Raw genomic sequence first — 22,539 nt, forward strand, 5'->3', positions numbered from 1 at the left:
GTGAAGCATTAGGTTCTATTACACAGCTTTGGGACTTCATGTTTAACAGAAGGAAGATTAGAAACTTAAGGTCACAAGTAGAGACTTGAGTTACTGTCTTTACCGTTTATGCCAAATTAGTTTTTAAACAAGAACCAAAGTATCTGTGGGCTAATACTTTAATTTAACAATTATTTATTGACTCTCTAATGTGTGCTGGCACTTTGCTAGGTATTTGTGGATACAAGGATGGGAAGGAGACCATCTTCCTCTTCCTGTCAAGGTTATATTTTAGTGGGGACAACTGACACATAAGTCAATAACTACAGCAATATTGGATGCCTACTGCTTGACAAGAACTAGGCCAGCTGCTTTGCATGTGCTATTTCCAATCTATGCAAGAACTCTGGGTTAGGCATTAGTATCAACAACTTCACTAAAACAGATACTCAGAAAGTTTAAATTAACTTGCCAAAGATTCATGTTAGAGGCAATCACTTTACATGGAAGTCCTTCTGAGTTCAAAGACTGAGATTTCTTTCCCCATACATAATGTCTTTTGTGGGGTACAAAATAATAAAGACCCCCCCAGATATATCAATAACTTTAATTTAATGAATAGAACCACCATCCACCCAATTGTTGTAGGAAAAAAAGAGGCTAGATTCATTCTTAATTCTTCTCTGAACTTCACACCGCCATGCAATCGCCACATCTTTTATCTCCCCCTCACCAATTTCTCAAAACCACCTCTTCTGCATCCTCACTTCCACCAGCCTAATTCAGAGTGTCATTCATGATTTTTCAACTGAATTACTCAAATGGCCTCCTGATCATTTGTTTTGGCTCTCCATCACTAAAAAATATTTAGTGTGATCTTTCCCCAATACAAATCTTGTTATATTACACCTGTATTCAAGTGATTTACCTTTAAAATGGAATCCAAACACCTTTGCATGCTTTGTCTTCATGAAATGGGCTCTGCCTGATTCTCCAGGCCTTGAGTTCTCAGGTTCTCATGATGCACTTACTGTAAGCTTTAACCATTCTAATCTTCCAGTTTCTCAATTGTGCATGCTTTCTTTACCTTCTTGACATTGAACTTGCTCTCCCTTGTCATGGGACACTCTTCCTTCCCAATTTAACTATTCCATGATTTTTCCTTAATGCGGTTGGATTCCCCTGGCATGGTCTCCCACAACCACCTCCCCTATTCTCCCATGACACTTAGTACATTATTTTACAGAAAATGCCCATTTGTTTTTCTGTTTTAAATCTTTACACCCTTATAGATAAATTCTCCCTGCACTGAGAGATCAGAATCAATGTCTTGTTCTAGTTGAATTTCTGGAGACCATTGCAATATACCTGAAACACAGTGGACAAAAATTAGTATCTGCAGAATGGTCAAGAGCAAATTTGATTTGTAAAATCAAAAGCTTTAAGTTGCTTTCAAGAAATAAATCAATGTGAGTCAAATATAAAACACATCAATATCTTTTACAAAGCCAAAAAGCTTTTGGGGGGAAAGGAAAATAAAAGCACAGCCTTTTTTCATGTTTGTTGTCATTGCCAACTGTTCTCTCTTCAATGGCAATGCAGTATTTCATTCCAAAACATCTGATACTTTGCTTTATTAGCACTTAAAGCAAGAGACACGAAAGATCTCAGTGAAAGCAGGAATTAACAAAAAAGTCAAGCTGTGTGCCTGAGGTAGAGATGAGTGAGATTTGACTCAGAAATGCAATAGAGGAAATTTATAAGACTATTCCTTTAAATTAAATTGAATCTTCAAATAAGTCATTTACCAAAAACAGTCTTGCTCTTCCCAAAATTCTAGGTTGTAAAATAGAATGGCAATGTCTCCATTGCTATGCATTTTATTCTTTCTTCTGGAACTCTGGAACCTTAGTTATATTTTAGCCATATTTTTGGTAATTGGTAAATTTTATCATATATTTATTTATCATTAATCCTCCTCTTATCTCCTACATTTTTCTAGATTACAACTAAGTTATGAGCCTCTTAATAATATAAAACCTGTATTTCCAAAGTCAAGTAGGAATTGTAAAATTAGTTGGGATTTCATAACACAAGTTGTCATTCAGTTTGAATGCTGAACAGGCTTCTCCTTAAAGATATGTTCATAATTAGGCTTAATCCCAGAAAAGGTAAAAGGAAGAGTCAAGGGAGTTTCAAAAATAATTTAAAAGGTGAAACTGTGTTAACTTTGAAAAATGTTGGTTATTTAGAATGTTCATATTATTCTTGATCCCATTAGCCAGATAACCATTAGAAACTCATTCCGGTGCTCTATCCAATACAACATTTTAAATAACCATTCTTATCCCTACCTTTCCCTCACAAATATAACTCATAAGGCTAGACATGCAAATAAAAGTTTAAATAATATAAATTTATTTTACTACCAAATGTATGGTACAGACAAACTTATTTTAAGTACCTAAATAGGTAGACTTTAAAGATCAAATCAGAAGTATTTCTTAATGCAAGAGTTCTCTAATGGCCTTAAGTAAAAAGAAATAACATTCTGTCCATAAACATATTCAGTAATCCATTTAATTTGTTTATAAGGGCATGGCCTTAGGATTCAAATCCAGAAGCTATTAGTGCAGGATATTACAGAGTACGATTATATAAGAAATAATTATATATATGTAAACAAATAAAAGAGAGGACAGATGGTTTTTACACTTCGTTAGTCCAAACAACTGATCTTCCTGCTGAATCCCAAATGATATCTTTTCCTGAGCTACTGATTGATAAATATGGATTGTAACTGACTGTAAGAAATTTAAAGTCCAAAAGTCATGATAGAAATAAAATGGTCATGGTCACTTTCTTCAATTACTACATTTGGTAAGATGTATATTTCAGTACATTTTCTGAATATATGCAATGTGCACATACAATATTTTATAAATGCTAATGTTTTCATATCTTACTGCAGACAGAAGAGCATAGCAGGAGAAAATCAATGAAGCAAGACTCCTAACTTCCTTCTTTGCCGTCCACCTTTGCAGGAACGTTTGTCTTCCAGGCATTTGGGAAAATTATCCTCTCTGTCTGGCTCCCTTTGTCCTCATAAAAAGTGAGAGTAAAGTGAGAAAGATAATGATTTATTTGAACAAAGGCTAGTGTGAGGAAGCTGAGAAGTAAAAAATGACTCTTATTGTTTATTTTATTTTACCACATTTTACAGTATCTATGCTCCATTAGAATCTGGAGATACCTATGTTACTTAACACTAAGGTACACAAAATTATAAACAAAGACACTGCCAGTTTTATACATTCCTGTAACTTTAATTTTGTTAATTTCATTTGGCAAGATGAATTCTAGCTTAGGAAATCAATAACCATTTGTAAGGGAAGCATCTACCAAGAAGAAATCAACATCGAGAGCTCTGTCAGCTTTTTGCTTCCTGAGAACAAGGGTAGATGATGGTGATCATAAACATAACGCTGATGGTGTTTATTTGACCACAACCACAAATACCACCTTCTGTCCATCAGCATATACATGCTGTTTATCCACTATCTATTCAATGTTCCCTTAGTTAAAATGAAAAAATGTCAAGCTTCAGAATTTTCATTTTATAGATGAGGAAATTCCACTCCAGAGAATAAGGCATTGTCCAGCTTCATACGATGATTGAATGCTGTGGCCTAGATTTGAAACCACGCTTCCTAACTCATGCCTCAGTGTTCAAACCTGGATGGAATATACCACTCTAAGAACATTTCCTGTGAAATTGATGGGAGTAAAAACAAACAGACACTCACACACAAAAATTATAAAAGGAAAGATAGGCACATGATTACTCATGGTTACTAAACAGATTAAACTACCATCTGCTCATGGGATTCATTTATTTAATTATTGTCTTTCACAACATCACGGTATTGCTCCCTACTAGATTATTTTTATAAACAAACCTTTCTTAACCATCATCAGCACAACAATAAAAACTTCCTGTGATCTCATATTTTCCTACTCCTATCTCCCTGCTTCTTTTCCCTTGAAAGAATCGTTTATAGCTGCTACTTTGGTTACGTTCTTTTCAAACCAACTTCGATTCATTTTCCGGGATCACCACACTTTATCTGAGTTTTGTAATCAGCAGTGACTCTTGCTGCCAAATTTTATGGTTATTTCTTTGATCTTATGCTGCTAGACATCTTAGTGGTGTTTGTCACAGGTCAGTACTATATTCTTCTTAAAACACTTTCTTCTTTTGGATTTCTTAATACCACGTTATTTTTTCTATCCCACTTATAGCTTATTCTTGGGCTTCTTTGATGAGTCATATAAATATTGTGATTTACAGCGTTCTGTGCTAGATACCTTTCTCTTTTCTGTGTATGCCTTCCCTCTGAGGCAATATGTAGCCCCTGGCTTTCACTGTCATCATTATGCTAAAAACCATCAAAACTGTTTTGTCAAAACTCAAAGGAGTATCTGTTCCCTAGATTTATATGCTGTTTCCACTGATATGTGTAATAGTCATGAACAACTTAGAATTATCCCTGTTGGATTCTTTATTTTTGCTCCCAAACCCATTCCTCCCTCAGTCATTTCATCTCAGTAAATGACACTACAATCTGCCTAGCTGGACAAGCCAAAAATCTAGATGTTATCTTTGATTATTTTTTTGAGTTTTTAAATTCCCTTTCCTCACATCTAATCCAAAGCCTAGTCCTATCCACTTTATTCTAAAAACATACCCCAAGTCCATCTACTTTTCTCCATCTCCACAACTGCTTCCATCATCTTTCACCTAAATCAGCCTGATAATCTTTTTTTTTTTTTTTTTTTTCTTTTTTTGAGACGGAGTCTTGCTCTGTCACCCAGGCTGGAATGCAGTGGCATGATCTCGGCTCACTGCAAGTTCCACCTCCCGGGTTCATGCCATTGTCCTGCCTCAGCTTCCTGAGTAGCTGGGACTACAGGTGCCCACCACTACCCCCTGCTATTTTTTTTTTGTATTTTTAATAAAGACGGGGTTTCACCATGTTAGCCAGGATGGTCTCGATCTCCTGACCTTGTGATCCACCCACCTCAGCCTCCCAAAACTGATAACCTTTTAATGAGACTATCTGTTTACACTCTATCCACTCTACAATTAATATTCTATACATAGCTAGAGAGATCTTTCTAAGGCGCAGCTTACATTCTGTCATTCCCCTCCCCCTTTAAAATAATCCAATGACTTTTGATCATTCATAGAATAAAATCCAAATCCTGTCTTCACAAAGTTTACAAAATTAATGTGGACTACTGGACTACTCGTCTCTCCAATCTTTTCTTCTTCTGTTCCAAGTGTATTCTAAATACATTGATCTTCTTTCTGTTTATTTGTTCCTCTTAATTTATCAAGCATATTAAGGCCTTTGCAATAACAATAATAATAGCTATTATTTCTTAAGTACTTAACTATGTACCAAGCACTATTTTAAACATGTAGCCGTATTTTTTATTTAATCTTCTCAATAACACTTTGATATGATATTATTTCTATTGTTACCCATGAAACACTGAGAGGTTAGAAAATTGTTCAAGGTCTCCAGCGAATAAGGGATAAAATCAGGATTCAAATCCAGGCCGACTCTAACCCATGTCCCCAACCACTTTAAGATGCTGCCTTCCCCTAGCTATTCTCTAAATGGCTAAATCCACTAAACAGCTGCTCCAGTAAATAAACTAAATGCCTAAATGTCCTTCTCTTGTCAATAAGATATCAAATTAAATGTCACACACTGAGAGGTCTTCCTTACCCTCCCAATATCAAGTAGCTCCCCAGTCACTCTTTATAAAATTGCCCTACTTAAATCTTGGCATTAAATTTGCTTCTGTATGATATGTTTAGTTTGTTTGTTTATTTGTTTTTTAATTTATTCTTTCTGTCTTCTCACCAAAATGTAAGCTTCACCAGAACAGAGGTGTCATGCTTTCTCATTATTAACTCTAGTATCTGGAACAGTGCTTTCTGCTAAAAAAAAAAAAAAAAACCTTAGCTGGATGAATGAATAAATAAATGAATGAAGCGCATAGGGCACATACAAAAGCTATTCTTTTAACCACCTAAAAGTTTGCTTTCTACGGTAAGATTGACTGGAGTAAGAATCTATTTTCCCCACAAAACCAGGTAAAAATAAGAGTCAACTAGCCAAAAGACCACTTTACATGGTCATCAAATGTGGAGAAACTTTCTGCAAAGCACTTTGTCCCCTACTCAGTGAAAAGTAAAGGACATTTTCATACATAATTATCATATACCTACCTTGGGTTTTAAACAAGTATATTGCTTTGGAGTATAGTATTTTTAATGTATTCACTATTTCAGAATAAGAAACTGAAGATGCAGTTATTATTTTTAAATTGTTAGTGCTTTGGGACATTAACTCTTCATTTAAAGTATGTTTCTTACATTAACACTACAAATATTAGTTTACCCAAAGGATTTGACTCCAGGAATAAAAGTTGTGATGGACTGAGGTCAAATAAAGAGTAATAGCAGGAAGACAAAGCCTGCAATTGGGCATTTTGAGTCACTGGTCAGAGAGAAGATAGCTGATTGATGATAGACATGAAGCAACCTGACAGAGAGAAGATTACACAGAGGAGAATCAAATAATGCAAAACACTAAATTCATAAGTGTTCATAAGACCTTCCCTGGCCAACACTAGATATATATTGATTTCCTGATTATAGGGATAAGTTTCCATCATACAGACAGAACAACTACCTTTAAGACACGTGTGCAGGAACAAATCAGTGAGATATGGTGAAATATAAATATATTTGATTTTTTTACTAGACACACATATTTATTTTTTATAAACACTAAACATGGAACAGTAGTTTAATTTGCTTGTTTCTATGTTGACAGCTTATGAGTATGTTTTGTGGAAGAAGAGTAGAGGCAAATATGGCTAAACATAAGATATATTTCAGGTTATCTAAGAAGACTATCTTAACGGAATGCTGTTATGGTACAGTACTCATGACTGAATTTCAATAATTTTTATTTAATATTGACAAATATTTAGTGCACTCATTGCTATGTCCTTTTCTTCTCAATATTGGTCCTATATAACTTCTTTCTTTAAATTTCCTTTCCAGTTGATTTAAAAAAGAGAAAAGAAGAAGAAAAAAGGCAACAGAAAGGAGAAGCATAAGCAATAGTATTTTGGGAAGCTATAACACGCGACTTGCCTCCCTGTTCACCTTTGTATTCTCAGCACCTAGAATAGTTCTGGTACAAAATAAGTTCACAGTAAATGGCTGTCAAATGAATAAATTAATTATTATATCTTTAAATAGTAACTATTGTTTTTACCCTCTAACATATTTCAGAGAAATGCTTAGTGCTACAAGAAAGTAAAGTTTGCTTTCTAAGGTATGATTGACTGGAGTAAGAATCAATTTTCCTCACAAAACCAGGTACAAAATAAAAGAGTCAACTAGCCAAAAGACCACTTTACCATGGTCACCCAATGTTTAGTTTAAGAGCCAGAAGCTTTTAACCTCCGGTACAAATTCTGTCCTAAGTTTTGGCCGAAACAACCTAAGACTCAGCAGTATCCCTTTGCCGTAGAGATGCAAGGCTGGATTAGATTCAAGCACCATCGAAGCCAAAGACACCCCAAGCCAGTGATGTGCTGTGGTTTGTTTGGAAATGTTGATTAGATAAGGCTCATGGTATGATTCAGAGCTCCAAGGACAGTTCTTGTTCAGGTTTCAACTAATCAACATCTGATTATGCACACCTCAACATCTGAAATATGCAGACATTTGAGACAAATACCAGAATTGTGTCTTCTTGCTTTGTACAAATAATGCTTCAGTCTGGCAATAAGGTACCTATACCATAGGAGGCAGTTTCGCTGGTAAATCAAACTTCACTTTGAAGTTTAATTTTATGTATTTTTAAAATTATACTTTAAGTTCTAAGGTACACGTGCACAATGTGCAGGTTTGTTACATATGTATACCTGTGCCATGTTGGTGTGCTGCACCCATTAACTCGTCATTTACATTAGGTATATCTCCTAATACTATCCCTCCCGACTCCCCCCACCCCATGAAAGGCCCCGGTGTGTGATGTTCCCCTTCCTGTGTCCAAGTGTTCTCATTGTTCATTTCCCACCTATGAGTGAGAACATGTGGCGTTTGGTTTTTTGTCCTTTTGATAGTTTGCTGAGAATGATGGTTTCCAGCTTCATCCATGTCCCTACAAAGGACATGAACTCATCCTTTTTTATGGCTGCATAGTATTCCATGGTGTATATGTGCCACATTTGCTTAATCCAGTCTATCATTGATGGACATTTGGGTTGGTTCCAAGTTTTTGCTATTGTGAATAGTGCCGCAATAAACATACGTGTGCATGTGTCTTTATAGCAGCATGATTTATAGTCCTTTGGGTATATACACAGTAATGGAATGGCTGGGTCAAATGGTATTTCTAGTTTTAGATCCCTGAGGAATCGCCACACTGTCTTCCACAATGGTTGAACTAGTTTACAGTCCCACCAACAGTGTAAAATGTTCCTATTTCTCCACATCCCCTCCAGCAGCTGTTGTTTCCTGACTTTTTAATGATCGCCATTCTAACTGGTGTGAGATAGTATCTCATTGTGGTTTTGATTTGCATTTCTCTGATGGCCAGTGATGATGAGCATTTTTTCATGTGTCTGTTGGCTGCATAAATGTCTTCTTTTGAGAAGTGTCTGTTCATATCCTTCGTCCACTTTTTGATGGGGTTGTTTGTTTTTTCTTGTAAATTTGTTTGAGTTCCTTTAGGCTCTGGATATTAGCTTTTTTCAGATGAGTAGATTGCAAAAATTTTCTCTCATTCTGTAGGTTGCCTGATCACTCTGATGGTAGTTTCTTTTGCTGTGCAGAAGCTCTTTAGTTTAATTAGATCCCATTTGTCATTAGTTTGGCCATCTAAAATGTTAAGTCGAACTCCATAACTACAAAATCTATATTCACTTGGACAATAGAAAGAACTTGAAGTTGCCATAAATTTTTACAGATTGTGTTTCCGCTTGGTAATTTCCTCTGAGTATAAAGTTTTGTGGGAACGCACACTACATTATGTTTGTTTCATATTCGAGACATTGTATTAATCTGTATTCAGAACAAAATTGGACTCAACTGACTTCTGAGATCCTGTGTATGTATATTTTTTCAAATAATAATAAAAATCATTCACATTTTTAAAATATTTTTAAGTTTTAGACTAACATTTTCTCCTTTAACTAGTGGATCTTCAACAGGAGTATATTTTTCCAAGATTGTAATCATTTAACTACTTTGAAAATGCATATCATTCATACTTGAATCATATGTACAGTATCTTTTATTACAGCTCCTGCACATTTACTAACCACTGTAAATTTATTAGCTTTGATATATTAAGTGATAAATATTATAATTCATAATATAAATTCTAATTTTTTAAGGTTGAAAGAATTAAAGAGCAAGAGATTGCTATGTCAATAGTAAGAGTTAAAAGTTTAAAGAACAGAATTTCAATCTATTCCTTACAGGATAAAGGCCAAATTAAAATGCAGAATATTCACAGTTTCCATTTCTGCAAACTATTTACGTCTTCCATTTTCATCTACTTCCTGGTCCCAAGGAAGCATGGCATGTAAAACCTGGAAATGATTTTTCAAAAGGGAATATATAAATGTGATTTTTGCTTTATAAAATTAAAGGCTACTACATTTTTGCAGCTATTTGAACTTTTTACATTATAACCTAAATATTGTACGCACGTAGCTGGAAAATTGTATGCTTAGAATAAAAAGCAATAGTCTCCTTCTTTAGCTCTGCTCCCCAGTTTCAACCACATTTAACAGTTTAATTTTAGGGCTATTAGTGATTATGTCTATATTTATATTAACATGCTTTTTTTCTTCAATTATTTTGGTTTACAGTTTTAGACATTGTTTATTGACTTCCTGCTCTGCAAGATGAGGATTTAGATAACTTCGCCAACTCTGCTTTCTTTCATGTTTCCTCCTAATATGATTTCATGACTATTCACAGTTCAACCCTATCAATGTTGTAATTTCAAGTCTTAGATTTGAATCTTCATTATTTTTCAACAACAGGAAAAATCTCTTACCTCCATATTTTTAAAATACGAAGACAGTTACACCCCCATCTTTCTTTCCATTTCCTCTCCCAATGTTTAATTCTGTAACAACGTGGACTTTACCTATTCTTCCATGTTGTCATGGTTGGAAATATTTTGGCTTTCCTGTAATCACAGAGCAGATGAGATGTGTAAGAAGTTTTATGTAATTAGTTTATGGGCTGATTCTACAAGTTAGACATGAGTGTTTACATTATTATAGCAATGTTTATATTGTTCCTTGGGAGCTAAGTGGTGGACTTAGACACATTTCCTTCCTCTTTAAGCCCAATGTCATATTTGTTCCATTCAATGGAGGCTATTACTAGAGTTAAATTCAAGTGAATTATTTTGTGTACATCAATAAATGCCTCTGCATTACCCAGTTTCTCTAGAGGATCTCATACAGTCTATCTATGTATCAATTCCACTTATTTCTGAGACCTCCCTCTTGGAACTGTGTTTCCATTCTGGGATGATTATTCTCAAAGCCCACTGCATAGTTGTCATTCTGGGACAGGAAGTCACTATTTTCTTGTCTGATGTCTTCCCCTGTCTTGGTGTACTCACTGCAATATATCCCCAAGTAATTTCTGAAGAAAGAGTTCATTGTAGGTAAATTTTTGGAAAGTGCACATGTTAAAAAATATCTTTATTCTGTTTTCCTCTGATTTTCTTCCTAAATATAAAGGCCCTTATCATTGTCTTCTAGCATCCAGTATTGGTGATGAGAAGCTCGATTCTCGTCTAATTCTACCTGTTTGCATGTGACAAGCTCATATTCTTTCTCTAAAAAGTTTCCATTTCAATTTACTCTTAATCTTCTAACATTTCACAGTAGTTTTTTAGAAGAAGATCTTTTTTCATTCATTATCATGTGTTCTTTTAATCTGAATATTTAGGTTTTGTTACTGGGGAGATTTCCTGTATAATTTCTTTGATTATTTTCCCTCCTCTTTTTCTCTCTCCTTTCATTCTAGAAACCTTGCTCTCTGGATGTTGGAGCTTCTAGATTGATCCTAGATGCCTCCATATTTTTTCTCTTATTTTAATTTTTATCTCTTTTGCTTTATTTTGGAGATAACTCTTTTTATCTTGCAATCTATTTTTTAATATAATTATATTTTTGTTTTCTAATAGTTCTTTTGTGTTTTCCTTTTACAATACACAGTATATATTATACAAATCTCTTAGAAGGTACTAGGATCTTGTCTATCCTCTGAGTTATCTCTTCTGTGGGGAGCCCTGGTTTTTCTGAACATTTACATCAGTCATTCTTACAAACTTTTTGAAAATATCTGGCAATCCTCGGTTATACATACATTTTTAAAGTTTTGAACAATAAATGTGCTTGGAAACTCTTGTTATTAAGATAGGGCTTGGCAATTCTTTCTATGGTGAGTAGGCAGGGAAACCACCAATGTCATTGTGTAGGAGGCTTTCTTCTGGCCCTCCAATGTCTGTATTAATCACCCTAGGTATACTCAGATCACCAACACAGTTTCATATTTTTTTTTCCTTTGCCTTCTGGAGTCCTGTGTCTACAGACGAAGATGTAATCAATTGCTCTTAAGGCATGGTTTAAGTGGTGTGCCTGTTTTCAGAGTCCCATGTCACTCCTAGCATTCTTTCTACTTATGTTTCTGAGTCCTTTCTTTTTTCTCTTCAAGGCAGATCATCTCCCTCCTTGGGTCTCACTTGCTCTGCATAGACACAAATGCATCTTATTCCATCTTCATCTTTAATGACCACTTTTCATCAACCCTGCCTTCTGGAAATTGGTTAAAACTTCTTCACTAATGGCTCTTGTACCTTTGCTTTGCTTTTTTTCTTTTGTTTTTTCCCCTCATGTTTTACTCCTTTACTATCACTTTAATGAGATCATAGAAAATGAAAGCAGATAAAATCATGTATCACTCCATCATCTTAAGTCAGAATTATTTTTCCATGCTTAGAAAAAAAAATCACATGTTTTATGATGTTTTTAGGGGAAAGAGAGGCCCTTCTATTTGTTACACTCTACTTACACTTGAAATTGTTATGCTCATATCATCTGTTGATTAAAAAATGTATATAGGACATTATTAAAAATAATACTACTTCTACTTATTCTGCATTCAGAAAATATACTCAACTAGATCCATTCAGAATATGATTAACATTTTCTAGTTCAAACCGATACTACTTTACTCATATATCGTTTATGTGTTTGTACGAAGTAGAGCTTATATGTTCTAAATAGGCTTAATGCAAGGTCTTGCAATTCTATAGATAATGTCATAAAGTCTTCTGAATTATTGGTCCAGTTTTACTGATTTGAGGAAATCATAAAGTAACCCACGCTATGGATATAATGATGCCATCACATTTGATTTCTTTTACAAAAAGGGAAAAATATATTCAATTCAAGTTTTATGAAATGCTAGAGATTATTAAATTTGTAGTTATCACTGAACTAATAGTGCAAAATATAATGTTACCATTCATCATCTTCCTAACTGCAAAGCTTAGTATTCTGCCAATTATAAATTATTCTTATAAGAAGCACATATAGAGAAAACTGAGCCAAAATAAGCTTCAAGTTATAGTTAGTTTGTCTTTGATTTGCTTTGGGTATGTGTTCTTTTCTTTCCAAACAAACAAGAACCAACAGGAACTAATAGAAATTGATCAATTCTAAATAGTCAGAGGAGGAAAGAAGATATGTAGGACAAGTAGGACCCAAAAGAGTTTTGAGAAAAGAAATAGAAGAAAATAACATGATATAAATGGATGAGAAAGAAGAGTTTTGTTTAGACCAAAACCCAACATTTTATAGGCAGTCATATTGCCTTTCACAATGTGTATGATTAATAAATCACTTCTAAATTTTGCTGTTCAAAAATCTCATAAAACTATACATTGGGTGCTATGCTTACTACCTGGGTGCAATATACCCATGTAAGAAACCTGCACATGTATCCCTAAAATAAAAGTTGAACTTAAAATAAATAAAAAGAAAGATAAGCATAATAAGTGACCCAAACTAATATAATCCAGGTAAAGGGACAAAAACATTATTTTAAAATACAGTTAAAACTTTATAGTAACCTTTTTTTAAAATCTCACATAAATGTCTAGCTTTCTGTTTGGTTTTGGCTTTGGAATTTATGAAGTCCAAGCTATTTCTAAGATCTTATTCACAGGTGGGCTGGGCTGATAAAAATATTACAACTTTTTTCATTAAAGTCTTTTTGTCACGTATTACATCTCTTCATCTTTCATCTGTATGTGACTTCAGGGTCTGAAGGTTTGAGTTTTGGGGGTTTTGTTCTTTGTGTGTTCATATTTGCCCTGTCAGACCTGTTATCTCTATAAGGCATTTACCTTTAAAATCTCTACCTCTTTCTTATAGACTGTGATTGAATGTTTTATTCTTATAGACTGTAAAGTTATCTTTCTTGGGGGCTTCTTCTTTGCCAAACAGAATGAAAATCAATTGGTAGTGTTTTTCTGGCTGGTATAAGTTATCCATAGTCACAAAGCATGGGGATAGGGGAAGGGAAGGAGTTTCTGGCCATCAACTAAACAGGTCTATGGGCAATTTGCTTCATTTGTCTAACTTTTTACTTAAAAGCAGCAGCCACTGAATTGGTATAATGATAATGATATTCCTCATTTATTTCTTTCCGGATTGTACAAATCATTTCCCACTTTAAAATTTTATGTTTAAAATTTGGAGCATTGAAAAAGCAACTCCTCATGGTTCAATGTTTGGTTAAAGGCCCAGCACCCACTGTGAATAATCATTTATTCAGAAATGTGATATTAATCCCATGGATTGACTTAGTTTTGTGATCCCCTTCTTTGCTCTTAGTGTGAGTATGCATATTGGAATCATTGGCTGTGTTCACCTAACACGTTTGTGTTTCTCTAATTTCAGCATGTGGCAAATTGATGAAAATCACAGGCCCAGTTACAGTCAAGACATCTGGAACCCGATTTGGTGCTTGGATGACAGACCCTTTAGCATCTGAGAAAAACAACAGAGTATGTTTCTCCCACAAACACCTTTGCTTAGAATTAAGTTCTGCTTATACTTTTTCTCTTCTGGACTATTCATTTTCTTCAGGGATATTTGTTTGTACTTGAAAACTGTTACATAATTTGCAAATATTTTCTGTTTGATAATATTAACATATCTACGAAAGAATGACAAATCTATTTTAGTAAAATGTTCCATCTTCCAATTCATCAGTTTAGCAAATCTAATTTTTATTGATTTTAGTCATGTTTTATGCTTGAAAGGGGCTAATTTCCTGTATACTCTTTCTAAAATATCTTTAGTATGAAAACATAGCACTAAATAAGTGAAAAACTCAAGGGCAAACTTCCCTGCGTACTCTTTCTAAAATATGTTCTTTAGTATGAAAAAATAGGACTAAATAAGTGAAAAACTCAAGGGCAAAACCAATTTACTAAATAAGCTTAAATATCCCTGGAGTCTAGAAGTAATTTTAAAAGAAATAGCACTGAAACTTCTGGGAGGTATTTTCATAAGTTGACAATGCCTATGCTATATAAATCAATATACTAGAAACTTGCCACAGCTCTATTTATGTCCTATTACAGAACTCAGTAAAAATTAAGATTCTCTAGGGTTATTTCTAAATGAGGTTAGTTATTAAGTTAGTAAAGTGGTTTCTTTAAAATGTAGTTGTACTTACAGGCTAGCCCAATAAACAAGTGTTTCTAGAAGATTCTATGGTACTTATTTCAATTGAATACGAAAAACTAAACTATACATTTTTTTCAGAGCAAGAGATAGAATAAATGTAATTTGCTGAAGGTTATATTTGCTGTAGTTTTCACTGATGGCATTATTTATCAGGTGTTGTAATTTGCATTGACATATGTTTGGTTCACTCAGTGATATGCACCAAATGGTCAGGAATTTAAAAAACAAAGAAAGAAAAAGCAAAAAAGCAAATTAATGTCAAGGTAGTAAATTCAGTTATTTCTTTTCCACATAGACAGACCATAGCAATATTTTTACAAAAGCCTGAAATACATTGCGGCAGGTCAGCAGTAAGATAAGTGTGGCTTCCAGAGCCTGAGAATCATAATAATAATAAGTGCTGACTCTCACTGTCTTTCTTTTGGAGTTATCAGAAAAGTACAGAATTTAGTCACTCCATTTATTTTTTTCCTTCTTCTCAGGTCTGGTACATGGACAGTTATACTAACAATAAAATTGTTCGTGAATACAAATCAATTGCAGACTTTGTCAGTGGGGCTGAATCAAGGACATACAACCTTCCTTTCAAGTGGGCAGGAACTAACCATGTTGTCTACAATGGCTCACTCTATTTTAACAAGTATCAGAGTAATATCATCATCAAATACAGCTTTGATATGGGGAGAGTGCTTGCCCAACGAAGCCTGGAGTATGCTGGTTTTCATAATGTTTACCCCTACACATGGGGTGGATTCTCTGACATCGACCTAATGGCTGATGAAATAGGGCTGTGGGCTGTGTATGCAACTAACCAGAATGCAGGCAATATTGTCATCAGCCAACTTAACCAAGATACCTTGGAGGTGATGAAGAGCTGGAGCACTGGCTACCCCAAGAGAAGTGCAGGGGAATCTTTCATGATCTGTGGGACACTGTATGTCACCAACTCCCACTTAACTGGAGCCAAGGTGTATTATTCCTATTCCACCAAAACCTCCACATATGAGTACACAGACATTCCCTTCCATAACCAATACTTTCACATATCCATGCTTGACTACAATGCAAGAGATCGAGCTCTCTATGCCTGGAACAATGGCCACCAGGTGCTGTTCAATGTCACCCTTTTCCATATCATCAAGACAGAGGATGACACATAGGCAAATGTGATATGTTTTCATTGATTTAAACAGTGTAATTTGTGATAAACTCTATAGGACCCCTTCCATTTTTTTCTTCACTATTATTTTTCATCATTTCTCCAAAGCAAAGCATTTTTATTGTAAAGTTGGTGTTTCAAAAACATAGCTGAGCTTGTCTAACTTACCATGTTGGAAACACATCTTAACTTCTAAATTTACAAGGCCTATCATGTCCTTGTCATGAAAAGCACTAAAAAAAAAAGAGTTTAAGTGGCTAAAGTCATAGTTTTGCAAGAGATTAATGATCTGCCTTATATTAGAGTCAGAGACTAATGGTGGCTTAAATGCATGAATGTCTTCTTTTTAAAAACTGTCATTTTTTACTGTCTTTTGCTCCATATCAGGAAATATTTTGGTAGGAATTAGGAGAACAAAAAGCACTTTCATCCCATTTATTTCTTTAAAAAATGTAAGGATTTCATTTATATTGAAAAATAATATTAATCATTTTGCTGTTAACACAATTCTCTGATGCGGTGCTGTACAGTCATTTTTAAATCTCTTGCTAACATTTTATTGGCAGTATGTATTTCTACCATTGTAACCACCATTGTGCTATTGTATCTCTTCACTTCTGTGAAAGTAATATTTTTTATAAAATACACTGAAATTTAATCTCAGTAATTGAGTCCATTTTCAAGTGTGGTCAAGAATAATCTTCTTGGCTTACTCCTTTACATAAGCATTATAAACTAAAATGAAAACCAAACCAGACACCTTACATAGAGTCTTTATTTTACCCCAAGTTTATTGGGCCACTGACATTGAATGCAACAACTGATTTTGTACAACTGAGTTACTCTGTTCACTCCACTGAATGCAACCCATATAGTTTCTTGCACAAGGTGCATCTGGATTCCAAATATTGGATTTGAGTTGACTCTACTCATTTATTATACACTAAAGAAATTTTGTTCTTCATAGTTAAATGTACTAGCATTTAATTTATATTTTACATACAACTTGCAATAATGATATTCCTTATGTCAGGACCCTGAAAATAAGCACATTTGAAAACTCTTAGAAAAAAAAAATTTCTGTAATGTCCTCTAGATTTAGATTATGAGCCCTGAGGAGTTATTGGCAAGATTTGTGCAAAATAAAATATGGGGAGACTTGGGAGTTGTCTTTGTGGTTTCAAAAGTGTAAATAACCAATTCAGAAAACAAAATGGAAAAACAACCCCTTGTTACCTTGATTCACTGTATGTGGAAAAATAATGTAACCAAAAGGGAAGAGCTTTAATAATACTTATGTTAATAACTCTATGAAACATATAATCTAACTATATATCAAACATTTCATTGAGTTTGGATGTGTTTTCCACATATTAAAAAAATAGTTCCCTAAGGCAGCTTTATGGAAACAATATAGGTTGGTTTTACAATTTAAAAAGTATATTCTATAATAAATAATAAAACAAATTGTTTTAAATGTTTCGTTTCACACATACATAGTACCACGATTTTCTTTGAAAGATAAGGATGTAATGATTTAGATAAAGCATCATGTAAAGAAATCCTAACATTTAAGTGTAATTCATTTCAAATGTCACAAGTAAAGCATCATCCTCAAATATCTCACTGTCAAAATTGTAGAATTAAATAACCCAATCTTGAAACTGTCAAGGTTTAACAATGATTTCTTTTTTTGCCTACAAAAAGTTAACATGATTGAATGACTACTCTGGGTCCTTTTGCAATATTTTATTCTTTTTTTAACGAGTTTACATAAGCTCTGGTTTGCTACTGGGAGTTGGAAAATTTAAGAGATTCACTTGTCATTGTACACACACCACAAAAATAACCAGTCTGTGTTCCATACATTGAGTTTGTATGAGGAAAGAAAGTCACTTTAATTTTAAAAATGAATGAAATTTTAAGTAGATAGCCTCTAATAGATATCTGGATCATCATTACTTGTTTAAATTGATGTTATATGGTACCACATACATTCAAAATTTGGCTGATCACAGCTTATTCATGAGGTATGAAACTTGCAAACCACTTTATTGTTTTCTAAGTAAGATTTTATCACGATTTCCAATTTATAGTGTATGTGCTGCTAGAGCAAGCACAGATATTATTATTGTCACTAGAAGTGGGGAAACATGAATTTTAAAATGTGATAATCATTAAACATTTACAGTTTAAAAGCATTTTTCTTAATAAATTATTATCAGTTTTTTGCCTGAAATAAATAAGAACCACTCTATTCACTGTTTTTTTAATCTCCAACAAATAAAATAAATATTACGAGGGAAATAATGAGTATTTTTAAATCACGCACATAATCAAAGCATTGGAGAAATCCAAGCTCAGAAAGTCTTAATCCTAACTGAACTACGTAACTGATATTTTCTGAATTAGCCAGAACATTAACAAGCTTTCATATCACTCAAATAATAATATGTTCATGGTCTAATTGTGTTTGTGTGTTATTTGTGGCGCTTGAATGACAATGCTTATTATTTGCACCTAAACTTACATCTACAAGTTCAGATAATGATAGTATTTCAGTATGTTTCCAATATGTAGAGATAAGAAAAAAGAACAGCAGATGTGTTGTTATATAAATAGAATTATGATTAGTTAAGATTCATTACAAACTCAGAATCTCTGATTCGTGTCTCCATACTCATGGAGTCATTTCACCTTTGTAGTCAGTATTATTCTCTCTGATGAGATCTTATCTTCAGAAAATAATGTTAATTTCTTATTGTTTCTTCTTTTAATAAGAAACAACAAGATTTTATATCTTAAAATAATTACCAAATTTAGGTGTATGAATTTTTCAACCAGCAAAATTGTTTTAAAAATGTAACTATATAAAATTATGCTTATGTTCATTTCAAAATAAAACCAGTTATTTCCCTATTAAGGTAAGTTTTACATGTAATAGTTCTTTAATGTTATTCTCCTTAAAGAATAATTTACAAAAAAATTTAAAAACTTATCTGATCACTTTAGCCACTGCAGAGTATTTAAAAGTCAAGCTTTATAGAAATATAATACTTTGGAAAACAGAATCCAAAATGTCATCTTGTTGACTTGTTAGAATAGTTATGATTATATTCTTTGTTGTACTCTGTGTGATAAAGTTCCCATGACGTGATCAAAGGATGGATGCTCATGAAGGAAGAAGAACTACTCTATTCACTGCAGCAAGAAGGAATCATCTTTGAAGCAGGAAAAGGGCCCTCGCCAGACACAGAATGTACTGGCACCTTGAGCTGGGACTTCCCAACCTCCAGAACTGTGCGAAATACATTTCTGTTGTTTATAAGCTTAAAAAAAATGAACATCTAGAAACAAAGTGTACTTCACTTTCTCCATCATCAGATGACAAGTAGAACATGAGACAAACTACTATGAAATAGTCTACCTAGTGTTCTAGGAAAGGAGCATGAATTATATGCGGACTCCATAGGATGAAACAAAGCCTTCATTACTTAATGTTTATAGCTTTAAACAGTTATTTATAGAAAGGCCCAGAGTCATAAATATTCAACTCAGCAAGCAGTATCCATACTGAAATCAAGATTATAGAATCATTTCTCATTCTAAAAGTTAACTAAACTCAGCATAAAACTATTAGCTAACAATTTGTCATCACTAGTGGATTCAGAGAAAGTCTGGGACTTAATAAAATCTGTTCTTTTGCATTGTTGGCCTTATACTAGAAAATAAAATAATGACAGCATTAACTTATGGAAGAAAAAACAACTTCATGAAAATTTTTTCATTATTTTTCTAAGAAACGATGAATGCAAATCTTGAAAATCTCTTGAATAAAGAATAGAAAACTATTTGCTCTAGCAGTTAGCCAATCAGAAAAAAAAAATGTTTACCCCAACTGATTTCACCAAAATGATTTATCTGACTTACATCTTAAAATTATGTTATGCAGTTTTTCTCTTCTGGTTGATCTATCAGGCATAGTGGAATTTTAATCCTGTTTGGAGCCTGCCTTGTCTCCAAAATGTCAAACTGGTTGGCATAAAACTTACTCCCTTTGAAGTTCGGTTTATCAAGTGTCAAATAGGTTTTACAGATATAAATTATTATTAAACATGACTTAAAAGTGACATAAAAGAAAGAAATAAAGTTATACATTGCTAAGAGGATATAATAACTTTTATATTTTATATCTAGGACAATCTTAAAAAATAATATAAATATAATTATTCCTAGTTAAAGATATGAAGTGATATGGTGAACATGGAAAAGTTCTTGGGAATATTTTGGTGCCCTGAGAAGTCTGCTAGTAAACCATACACATCTATGCAGTTCAGTGTCATGTTTCATCCGTATCAATGTTATATTATGCCCGGAAGAGCTTGCAGCTGATTTTTATAAATGACTAAGAGTCATTTATATTATTAGTGCCATAATATATATTCCCTACCACAATTTAGACTTGAAAACATTGCATATAAATAGGCATTTTAAGAAACTTAATATTTTGTGACAAAAAAATGTTTAAATGGAGCAAGAAATTAGCTGAATAAAAGAAACACTGACCATTTAAGTATGTTATGGAAGCTTATCATGCTACAGTAATATATTTCCAGCCAGCTGTTTGTCCATATCATTCTTGACTTAACATGAATTCATATATATTACCAGTGGGTAGTTAGCCAACTTTACAACCACATACTACTGCATTATGTATTCCCAGACGACATTCTAGATGCTAGGGTTATAGCCGTCAACAGACAAATAAGGTGTTCATGTGCTTACATTCTCATGGGAACAGGCTGCTGCAACAAAAAATTAATAAAAAGTAAGTTCTGGCTGTATCAATTGCTGTGAAAAAATAAAAAATATATATGATAAAGAGTGACTGCCTTTGCTAGGGGTAAGGTGGGATAAGAAATAATGCTTAGAGGAGATAGTCAAGGGAGGTCTCCCTTAGAAGAAGCCTGCCATGGTAAATTCATTCAAAGAATGAAACATCATGACTTGTTCCATGTAAAATAATTTGTCCTCTTTATTTCTGTTCTTAGAAATCCATGGACCAAATATTCCCAACATTTCTCAGTTACAGAAGTTTTTTTGTTTTGTTTTGTTTTGTTTTTAAATTGAAATCCAAAAATACCCTTCTGGGAATGGCTGAACCCCCTGAAAATGTACGCTAAATTTATTATATAGATGTGGTTGTGTACTCTTTCTGGTAGAGGATTTCCAGTTTTCATCAGATTTCCAAAGAAATCCATATCCCAGAATACCACTACTATGTCAATTTAATCTAATTTAATCCCAAATTTATTTAATATCGTTATAACAAGCACTGAATGGCTGTCATCTTTCTTGCAATCCTCAAGAATTTCAGCTTGATTCAGAAAGAAAAGAAATCAACATCCTAGTATCAGTAATTTTTTGTGTTTTGTTTTCATAAGAACTCAAGATGAAGTTGTTCCTTGTAAAACCTCTGAGGAGATTATACAGATATATGACTGAATCCAGTTATTTTTCTGTGGCACAGCCTTACAGGCACATTCTTGTTAGATTCAGTGACCCAAGAGTCTCTATTATGAAGCCTGTCCTACATCTATTTGAGTCTGGAGAACATTGTCTTATAATGCTAATGCAGCCTTTTGGCAGCACCATTAGACTCTGACTGCAATTGAGCAGATGCAGTGTGCTCCATCAAATTTAACTGCAAATTCCTTTTCTGAAATTAGCTACTGCAGCAACATATAAACAGCAAAGAGAAAGCTTTTAACACTTGCCATGGTTTAGAAACTATGGTAGTTGACGTGTGCATAATCTATAGCTTCAGGATTTTTAAAAATGTTTTTATTAAAAAAACTGCAGTCACACGCAGATAAAGTCATGTTGAGTACAGAATTGAGGCTGTTTCCATCAGTGATGTTTACTTTGACTTTTTCTTATAAAGGACTTGAGAAGACTTACCCATTAGCTTCCATTTCAATGTAAACCAAAAATAATAAAAATAAGTATTTTCATTCTCTCTCTAGTATCTTTATTAAACTTCATTAGAAACTATTCTTGGAATATGAAATATACATAGAAAAAGAAGTTGAACAATTTCTTACATTATCAGATTTTTATGAAAAGATAAAATCTAATCATGTAAATAAATGCCTGTTCCAAGTATTTGTTCTCAGCAAGTATCTTCCAATTTTTTCTGTTCACTCAGTGATTTCAGCTCTCATTCAATCAATTTCCCGATCTCCATCTCTATGCCCAGAATTTGGTGCCCTGTTTCGAAATGATTCTTTTGTTTACTGACAGAGGTCAGTTACTTTTCCTGTATAACCAGTTTTACTTTTTCCTTTGGCCAAGGAGTACTGCCATCAGCTACGGCTTTATGAAATGTTCCCTGACGAAGTAAGCCATTATTTTCCAACTCGGATGTAAGAGTGAGGTATATACCCTCCCTCATAATTCACTTCAAGGTTAACTGTGAACTCTCTTTCATTAAATTTTGATTCATCTTT

The 22,539-nt window shown here is 33.6% G+C and overlaps 1 protein-coding gene across 2 annotated transcripts in view; it reads left to right on the top strand.

The window, feature by feature from the left end:
- Positions 1–22,044, top strand: part of OLFM3 (olfactomedin 3) — a 200,253-nt gene extending 178,209 nt beyond the window's left edge. For both annotated transcript variants that reach the window (XM_004026218.5, XM_019037350.4), the window contains exons 5-6: positions 14,077–14,183; positions 15,354–22,044. In XM_004026218.5, the coding sequence (XP_004026267.1) occupies positions 14,077–14,183; positions 15,354–16,031 (785 nt within the window). In that variant the 3' untranslated portion in view covers positions 16,032–22,044. The remainder of the gene's footprint in view (positions 1–14,076; positions 14,184–15,353) is intronic.
- Positions 22,045–22,539: the final 495 nt, after the last annotated feature.

Source organism: Gorilla gorilla, chromosome 1 (assembly GCF_029281585.2).
Source record: "Gorilla gorilla gorilla isolate KB3781 chromosome 1, NHGRI_mGorGor1-v2.1_pri, whole genome shotgun sequence".
Taxonomy (NCBI): Eukaryota; Metazoa; Chordata; class Mammalia; order Primates; family Hominidae; genus Gorilla; species Gorilla gorilla.